General features: G+C 38.2%; 1 protein-coding gene across 1 annotated transcript in view; it reads left to right on the top strand.

The window, feature by feature from the left end:
* The first annotated feature begins 918 nt into the window (after positions 1–918).
* aldh1a3 (aldehyde dehydrogenase 1 family, member A3) overlaps positions 919–10,077 on the top strand; it is a 32,359-nt gene continuing 23,200 nt past the window's right edge. The window contains exons 1-4 of the mRNA XM_032511844.1: positions 919–1,131; positions 1,272–1,376; positions 2,193–2,333; positions 5,689–5,818. Coding sequence (XP_032367735.1) covers positions 1,033–1,131; positions 1,272–1,376; positions 2,193–2,333; positions 5,689–5,818 — 475 coding nt within the window. The 5' untranslated portion in view covers positions 919–1,032. The remainder of the gene's footprint in view (positions 1,132–1,271; positions 1,377–2,192; positions 2,334–5,688; positions 5,819–10,077) is intronic.

A 10,077-nucleotide genomic window follows, 5' to 3' on the forward strand; every position in this document is an offset into this window, starting at 1 on the left:
CTCACTTGCTGCTAATCCCTTAAACTGTTTGAACTTCCAGTGCAGGTTCCTGCTTATTTGCATGGGCCTGGGCCCATGCTTTGCATTTCATTTTGTTTCCCAACTTATCCATCCAGCCAAGCCCTACCCCCACCCCCCTTTGTGAAATCCGTTTGAGTCTCTCTTTCTCATTATGAAGTGTTAGAAAGTTGCTGAAGTGATAAATGAGCCTGCGAAAGCCCGTTGTCCTAATTAAACTTTGACATAAAGAGTGACAAGAAGCAATGAAGGGGAAACAATAGCAGATTGTGTAGCAGTGCAAGCCTGGAGCAAGCAAGCAGCTTTGTCCTCCAGAACAAAAGCATGTGTTTGCATGTGTTCAACTCCATTCAACTTCACCAGGCCCAGGTGCAAAATCTAACTTTGCAAGGAACATCACAACTCATAACACCTTTGCACGGTTAATGAACAGCATGCAGTCGGTCCAAATAGGCCGACAGAAGCAGATCAAAGCTCCTGTGTGGCGATGTAAATGTTACGCATCAGAATGAATTCAGTCTCATTACTTTCATTGCCTGGAAGGAAAGACAGCCAAATTATTCAGGTGTGAAATTTTACTCCTGACTCTCTCTTTGCTATTTAAGAGGTCACACACACACACATACAGATACACACACACAGAATATGAATGCTTGCTCATCCCACCGAAATGAAAGTAAAAATGCATTGCATTTATTTACCATCGTCATGACTGGAAACTAGTTGTTGCCCCATAGCCTTGCTTACTGTAAGTAAGAAGATAACATAATCTTCCACATAATTCACACATGATTATTAATAAATAGGTTGCAGGATGTTTTCAAGATGCTGTAAGAAGGAGAATCCCCTCAGAGAAGGGGCCTTCATTTCTGAGCTCAGGGGCGGAGTTGGGTCTTTCCTCAACTGCTGTGTGAGGAGGGAGGAACTCTACATTCTTATAAAAAGCCAGTATATGGGCTGGCAGTATTTAGTCGACGGAGCAGACAGACTGGCCTTGGACCGTACTGACCCAGAATGGCACAGAACGGAACAACAGAGAACGGAGTGGCTGAAGGGATCACAGCTTTGCCTTTTCCTCAGCCTGTCAAAGTCCAGGAGATCGGACATACCAAGGTAAGAGAAAACAAGTTCAACTGCTGCAGGTACAGTAGGGTTGGGAGCATTTGTCATAATTATGATTTTGACTTAAATGATAGTTTATATCAGTTGCGGCACAAACTAAACCCGTTACAAACTCCCTCTGCTTACCACAGATCTTTATCAACAATGAATGGCACACATCCAGCAGTGGAAAGACATTTCCAACTTTTAACCCAGCGACAGGTGTCAAAATCTGTGATGTGGAAGAAGCAGACAAAGTAAGTAGGCAGACTTTATTTTATTTGTAAAATATATGTGTGTGTGTAATATAATGAATAAAACACAGTGTAGGCCTTCATTAGTTAATAAGACCTTAAAGGGAAACTTTGCAGATTTTCAACTAGCTTTATGTCTGGCTCTGAATCAATTGGAGAAAAAAATAGTAAGCCAAAATTCATTTAAATATCTGTTAATGTCAGGCTTTGTGTTTGTCAACAATGTCAATGAAATCCAGCATGCCATAAGAACTTAGTCAAATACGTAAGAATTTTATTGCCATAATTTATCTGCAAAGTAGCATTCTATATCAACAATATAATTTTTGACAATATAGTTGTACATATTTCTTAAATAATGGTAAAGTGGGAAGCAAAATATTTCAAAAGTATAGGCTACTATTATACCATGAATGAATTGGCATTGGAAGTCATTCATGTGCTGTATGCACAGCCTGCTTGGTAACGTTTGTCATAGCGTTGTATTAATACTGCAGACCTGTGTGTTTTAACATTGTCCTGCTTAAAAAAGTGACGAAAAGGTAACACATCTCACATTCCCAAGTTAAGGAGGACAAAAATTGTTAGCTGTACTTTCACTTATTTAATAAGGTTCCCATCACAATAAATCAACACTGATCCTTGAGATGTGACCCTATTAACACGTGAACTTGAGCTGTGCTACCTTATTTTCCCTTTTTACAACATGCCTGTTGGGTTTTGGGTTTAGCACTCCAGTAAGAAACTCCATTGTTTTGACGCGCATCCTCCTTTTTCAACTTATTGTCCCACTTTATTCAGCTTAATTTTTCTGTGCAGGAAGATGTGGACAGGGCGGTGGGGGCAGCCAAGGCGGCTGGGCAGAGAGGCTCTCCATGGCGTAGAATGGACACGTCCAGCCGTGGAATGCTGCTGCACAAACTAGCTGACCTGATGGAGAGGGACCGGCTCCTGCTGGCGGTGGGTTTACTTTCCCTACTTTCTTTATGCCCCCCACTGCTGTTTAAACAACAAGTCCTTTCTGAATATGTTCACACTGTTCCACAAACAGTTGATCCATTTTACTAAAAAATTCAAAGTAATGCTTTTCCCCCCTTAAAAACAGATCAAGAATTTCAGATTATTTTAAAAAGGGATTTTTAAAGATGCACTGCTAAATGTGTCATCTCTTAGTAACTTAGAATAGAATAGAAAGCCTTTATGGTCATTATACACAAGTGCAGTACCTGTGCAACGAGACTGAAGAGAAGATTAATTTAGAACATTTAAAATGAAAAAAAAAAGTATATATCTTGATTATGGGGAGTAAAGGAATCATTAGATTTATACTTGAACTAAATATTAATTAATTCCAAATCATTTTTAACAATACAAAAACAAATTAGCAATGTCATAGGATATGACAAGATATTGTGAATCGGCCATATTACTGTTGATCACCCTTAGGTCAACCGAGTACCTGACTACAGAACGTTGCCCTGATCATTGATTTCTAGTAGTAGAAAAATTATAAAGTATATTCAAATTCTGTATTTAAGTAACGGTAATAGTACCACACTTCATTACAAATAAAAGTCTGGCATTCAAAATGCACTTAAGCAAAAGTAAAGGGGCAAAATGTTCTTGGCCAACATCATATTATTTGATTATTATAACTGAGGCATTAACTCGTAATCATTTAGCTATTGTTTCTGCTAAGGTAGATATTTTATATCTTTTGGGTAATCTTTTTTATCTGTATAACAATGCATCATATTTTATGATCATTACAGACTTTTTAAAGTCTTTATTTATTTATTTTTTAATTTATTTTAATTTGTGCTGTTTATTGATCCCCAGTGGGGGAATTGCAATTATAACAAGTCTCAATCTGTCAAGTAATTGTATAGTAACTGCAGATAAAACTTACAAGTAAAGAAGTGGGAGTATAGGGCGCCCAGGTAGCGCAGTTGGTCGAGCATGCGCCCATGTGTAGAGATTTACTCCTCAACGCAGCGGGTCTGGGTTCGACTCTGGCCTGTGGCTCTTTGCTGCATGTCATTCCCCCCCCCCCTTTCATGGCTTCATCTGTCTTGTCAAATAAAGGCCTAAAATGCCCAAAAAAGATGTAGAAATATAGAGTAGCAAAAATGGAAGTATCAGAACTGTATTTATTTGTTTGCAGTACCATATGTGTGTAGTTACCTCCTCTCCTCATTAAGAGTTTTTTTTTCTTGTGTTACTTGTGATTCAACTATAATTTAAAACAATATATCTCAATTATAGAAGCAAGTGCTGTTTTATGAGCAACATACTTATTCCTGCAACTGAAAAATGTCCATGATGATGACTTTTTCATAACAGGGATTGGCCTGTATTATTGCATAACATCATGACCCCACACTGGTATCTCTTTCCTCTTTTTAATGATTGCTAGATGGTACTTCCCCCCCTTCTTCAGACACTGTTTCGATTGAAATCCTGTTGCTGTGCGTATTCACTCTGTCTAGCTGCCAGCTTGCATTAAGTCGTTGATCTGTAAATGAAGCCATACAGATGTGAGTGAAGTAATAATACTAGATTGCATGTGACTGCTAATTGCAAACATGCTCTAGAGTGGTAGTGTACAGCGTATGGCAAATTACACTAAATTCCCAGTTATGTTTGGGGAAATAAAGACCAGATTCAGAGCATTTAAAGGTACAGTAAAGTAGGGATTTCAGTATCTGCTTGAGCTGCAGAGCCTCACTTCACTTTATGTAATAATAATAGTAATTTTAGTAAACAGATGTACACAAATTCATCAGGCTCCATTTAAATAAACAATCATTTTATCATCGTAAAACACTCAAAGTTGACCGAAACAAAATAAAACCATCATATAACCAAAGCCGCCTTGGTTTGTCTCTCCACTGTTCCAATAATCACCACTCTGGTTGGGTTAAAATAATGTAATTTCACCCATTTACATGTGAAAATATGCTGTCTCTATACACGCTAAAAGTAGTGATTATTTAAATGGAGTCCATTGAGTTTAGTTTAGTTTAAACAAAAATCATCTTACTCTTCAACAAAAAGGTCTATCTCTGTAGGGATTCTTTCAATAACGTTGTCAGACACTTGTAATCATAATCTGAGCCTTTCAGTGCCAAAAACCGAACTATTAGTGGACAGAAATTGACAAAGCACATTTGTTCTATAGTTTTACATTGCAGCCAGGTAACAGCATTCATGCTTAATACTGAACCAAGTTTTTTGTTCACATCAGTCACTTACACAGCAATGCATGGGAAATATGGTCCCGGTTGAAAAACAACAACCAAAATTACCCTTTAATCTTACATGCTTGGCTCATAGCCACTGTGGTTGACATCCCACTGCACCACTCTCCACATATTTTAGTCTCATGGAACTTGCTACCTTTGTTAGGCCCTTGATTACTTCACCGTTATTACAGTAATTATTATTAATTTATCTAGAACTAACAAAATACATACAAATTAAAAAATAACGTTAATGGTATATTGCCTAACAGAAATAAAAATGTTTGTAGCTGGCCAGCAGTAAATGTATGGGCAACCTGCACTGTGCAAGAAGAGGCCTAGAAGGTAACAGGTTATTATTTAAAGGTCACAAATTTGGTTTTATGTTTGCACTTATGTCCAACATTGCAATCAGTTTTGACGACATTGAATTCGCCAAGTAATGGGATATTGATCTGTAACATATCACTATGATACAAAAATCTGAACAGTCAGATCAGATAAGGTTGGGTACAAGGTATATCTAGATTCTCTAAATCACTTTATTTGGAGGTCCGTCTGAAATGGGGTGAAATGCTGCTAATCATCCCTAATTGCACAGGAAAACTGTGTTCAACTGCAGTAAGTACAGGAGGTCAAAGTGAAAGCAGACTGTTTGGATCCTAATTTTACCATTCAACTTCAACTTGCCTTCTACGGAAGAGAATTAGTGCCATTGTTAAAAATGCATTTCTGTTCTGAGTTTAAAGTCAGAATTCACTTTCTCTCAGATTAACGTCAGAATTCAGACAGAATTTAATCTCAGTCAGTCAGAATAGACTCAAATACATTTTTCACAATGGCACTAATCCTCTTCCGTATAGGTATTGACTTATTAAAATACGTATGACCAACCGGGGGATTTTGTTTCCAACAATGGTTAAATCAGAGCTTTGCTAGGCAGCCTTGCATCCCTTACAGGTACAATGACAAATCCCATTTCTTTAGAGTAGTTCTGGCGTTATATTTGTGCCAATATTCCAGCTAAATGTGCAACATGCTTGACCAGTGATGCTAGTTTTCTGATTGTTTAGACCCTAGAGACTCTGGACACAGGAAAGCCTTTTCTGCAGTCCTTCTTCATTGACCTGGATGGCAGTGTCAAAACCCTTCGTTACTATGCAGGCTGGGCGGACAAGATCCATGGCAAGAGTATGGCTGTTGGTGAGTGTGTGTGTGTGTGTGTCATTTTATTCTGTCAGGAATTTAACCAAAAAAACAGCCATCATGGCCAACAAAGATGAGATGATGAAAAGCTCCTGTGTATTATCAATAAGGCTTAGACCTATGTGATTCTAATGGGAGGAAACTTTACACATTGTACAGGTCACCTGCATTCTGGAAGCACTAATTCACAATCTCTGTACAATTGAGAAAAACATTTACGTTTGCAAAGTGTGGGTAAAATATGAGTCACAATGTGGTTGTTTTGAATAATTTAAAAAAAAATCTGTTTGGAAAACTGCAAAATGCAGTTAAAATGTGTCTTGTGTTTTAACTAAAATATTTTTATAAACTAAAACTAAATAAAAACTAAAACATTTAAGAAATTTGACATGAGATGATGCTGTGCTATAATTGCATCAGACACTAAAGTAGCACAAAAAGAAAACCTTAAACATCATGGCGATTCTCCAACCATGTATTCTGTGTGTATATGTACTTAAATACTTCTGACCTTCTACCTGTTTTGTCAAAACAAACTAAAACTTAAAAACCAAAAGTAAATCTTTCTGAAAAACCGAAACTAAACTAAAACTAGCAAACACACTCTGAAAACTAAAACTAAATTAAATTGAAAAGTCAAAACTTAAATAAAATAAAAACTAATTCGTTCAATTACATAGTTAGTTAATCATACATTTGAGAGCATAAATGAATCATTTGTGCTCACAAATGAAATATTTGTGTGCGCACATTGTTTTTTTCTTTACTTTTTCTTTATGAAGTTCATACAAAATAATGCAAAATTAGTATACATTAATACTGATATTTAAGAGAAAAGATAATTAGTGGAGCCTATGAGATGAGTTTCCATTGTGCACTAAAAACGTTTTATTTCCCCTCAGGGGCTTCATAACCAGTGCACCATTAGGAAACAAGTTAATTCCTATAGTGCAAGTGACTTGGCCCGGCTCAGGATTGTCCTCAGCCCTGGGTGGTATCTCAACCAGACTCTTAATATTTCCCCCATCTTGTCAGATCCTACTTTGCGTCTCCTCTGCCTCTGCAGGAAAGCGGATAGACAAAACATGCTTGACTTTTCCTCCTGATTAGATCCCAATAGAGTGTTGAGAGATGCAAGGCACGGCTGGACAAAAGGAAGAGGAAGAAGCTGAGATAGTAATCAGTGAGGCGCAATCGTCTGTGAGGATTAACAATCACTGTTGGCTCAATGCCTCCCAAAGCCACCAGCCACTCAGCCTGTAATCACCACCTTTATACTGAAGTATAACTCATCAAGATGAGACACATAACTGAGTTATAGTATAATATGAAAGGCTATACATGTGAAATGCAGACTGGACTTTCATGTAAACATGCTCTAGTGGTAGAGCTGCTATGTAGACTGCTGGTTTCAGTGGACACAGATTCAATTCAATTCAATTCAATTCAATTCAATTCAATTCAATTCAATTTCAATTCAGTTCAATTTTATTTATAGTATCAATTCATAACAAGAGTTATCTCAAGTATTACAGATAGACCACACTCCAGAATTTACAAGGACCAACAGTTCTAGTAGTCTCCTCCAGAGCAAGCAACAGTGCGCAAGTGGCGGGAAAACTTTCTTTAGGCAGAAAACCTCGGTCAGACCCAGGCTCTTGGTAGGCGGTGTCTGACGGGCGGTTGGGTTAGAATGAAGAGTGGCAATAACAAAAAAAATTAGTAGTTTGTAGCAGTTCTTTGTAGTAGTTCATGGCATGGACGCTGTGCGGCATTACAAGGCACAGCAGGACGTAGCTGGACAGATGAAGCTAAAGTAAAAAAATGTCTGAATAGATTGGGATCAACAACTCACTGTTGTGTACTGGAAACTTTAATAATGCCCAAAACCTCTCTTTCAGTCTCAATGTATTGCCCATTTGCTGACTATGCATTGCATTTGAAAAATGAGAAAAGCAAACAAATGTACCTGGGATGCCTACTACATTAGTAGAAACAAAGGTAGGATGACGATGATTAAGGATGCTGGACAGGTTTTGTTACTGGTTTATTTAAAATAAGAGCCAACAAATCAGTCATATTTAACCTTTACTTGTTCAGATAAGGTTCACTGAGAGGCAGCCTCTCTTTTGCAGGAACTCCCTGATCACATTTACACAGTTGCACACCTTCATACCTGGAAGCTGCCCAGTTCCAACCATAGTCGGATCTGCGGGCCATTGAGTAGCTCCACTGGAGCGGTTCTGAGGTTAAGGGCCTTGCTCATATGTCTATGTAATACTGCACTATTATTAATTATAATTCAGTCAATAGACAGACTGAGACAGAAATGTGGGTAAATAAAACCAATAGTATCTGGATTTCTATACACCAATAGATATTTTTTAGAATAGAATTTTCACTTTTCATTTCAATCACTTCTAGAAGTTGAATTGTTGTCAAACTAGTACTGCGCACATAATACGTGGTGATTGGCTGTGGTGATCACACTTTTCATTTTACAGGAAATTAAATTTTTGCATAAGCTTATTGCTACTGAAGCCCTGAAAGGCAGGGTGGGAAAAAAAATTCCGGCAATATTTGCCAAAGTATATCTCCTAGGAGATATTATCTCCTACATCGGAGATGTCATGTCCTGTGTGGGAGATATTCTCTTGTACGTATTAAATATGTTAAGCATTTAGTGCCGAATAGAATTGAAAGTTCAGCCAAAGGTGGCATAAATATTACCTTACACGGCATCTGGATTCTGGCAATATTTCACAAGATTATGCAAAAATTGAAGATCACATACACACTAAAATCCGTCTTGTCAGGCTTCAAGTGATGTGTTTGTGTTTAAACTACGAGCTAACCAAACCAATCAGCGCCAGTTGAGAAGCTACTGGTAGCTACGGGCGTGGTTTAGGTGTGTGTGACGGCCGCAACTGATGTTAAAACAACAAAAGTGATAGGTATGTGGTATTTTTTGAAAGTACCTGCCCTTTCCAAAACAGTTACCAATGACGGCTTCTCAGACCGTTCTGTGTACAAATCGTCTGGTTTGTCAAGTTAGCACAAACAAAAGGTTTTACCTTCTCAGTTAACTTTAAATGTCCACTGTAAAACATAATGAAAGTGTAAATAGGTCCCAGCAACAGCAACTCAACAAGCGAGTGAGAGAGAAAGAGAGATTGATTCAGGGGTGCTTTAGGGGTGTGGCTACACAACCAACACACTAACATTTGTTGGTAGCTTAAGAGAAAGTTTTCAGATTTTCTGTACTTCCGTTCATGCAGATGAATGGTGGCGTCGGTCCACGCCGGTTAATCTTTACTGAATGACACGCTTCAGAAGGGTTGAAAATCTGCAACTTTCCCCCTTTTGTGTTTAGCTTAGTACAGCACCATTACCAAAAACAACATTGGTTTTGCCGCGTCATCCTCCCCAGCGGCACCCTCTCGTCAAAAATTGTCACATGTGATCTCAAAAACCAAGAAGGCGATGCCTGTATCGCCAAACTCAGGGCTTCAAAATGGCAGTCCACAAACCAATGGGTGACCTCACAGATGCTATGTCCACTATTTTTACAGTCTATGATTTAAACTAAGAAGGTGTGTGATTTTTGATATAAATCCATTAGTACAGTGGGATATTCTTCCCTCGGATTTTGTATGTATTGTGTAGGTGTGTCACTTTGGAATAAGTGTTAGCCTTGCATATAGCTACAGTGGGCCTGAGGCTGTCTGTCTGAATCTTGTGTTACACATAGACAGCACGGGTATGTTCCCAAGTGACTCGAGTGAATGTAACCTTCAGGAAGCTGTGACAGAACATGGACTCACCCAGTGACTCAAATATAAAGGCAGCTGAAGATGAGTCCTGCTGTAGGGTGTCTCCCAGTCTGTGATCAGTTACACGGGTAACTGGAGAAGGTCAGGGTGCAGGCTGGGAGGCAAGGTTTGACCAGTTATCTGCTGAGCCTCTGACACGTTCATGTACACTACAACTTACAAGGAGTGTGAATCTTAATGTTGGTACTGGTGGAAAATTCCAAGAGGATTCATTTGAAACAGCTTAAGAATGCAACATATGTATTGCATATTGATTTGAGAAAATTAAACGGCACAATGTAACGAAATGCAATAATTGAAGGGAAACTTAAACATGACATTGATTATCAAAAATAAAGTGAGGCCTAGGACCATGATTTAAATTTACTATTAAGATTAAAAGATAAAAAGATAAAATTGTCCTTATATCGGGGGAGAGCAGTA

This window comes from Etheostoma spectabile, unplaced genomic scaffold (assembly GCF_008692095.1).
Source record: "Etheostoma spectabile isolate EspeVRDwgs_2016 unplaced genomic scaffold, UIUC_Espe_1.0 scaffold48, whole genome shotgun sequence".
NCBI classification, from domain to species: domain Eukaryota; kingdom Metazoa; phylum Chordata; class Actinopteri; order Perciformes; family Percidae; genus Etheostoma; species Etheostoma spectabile.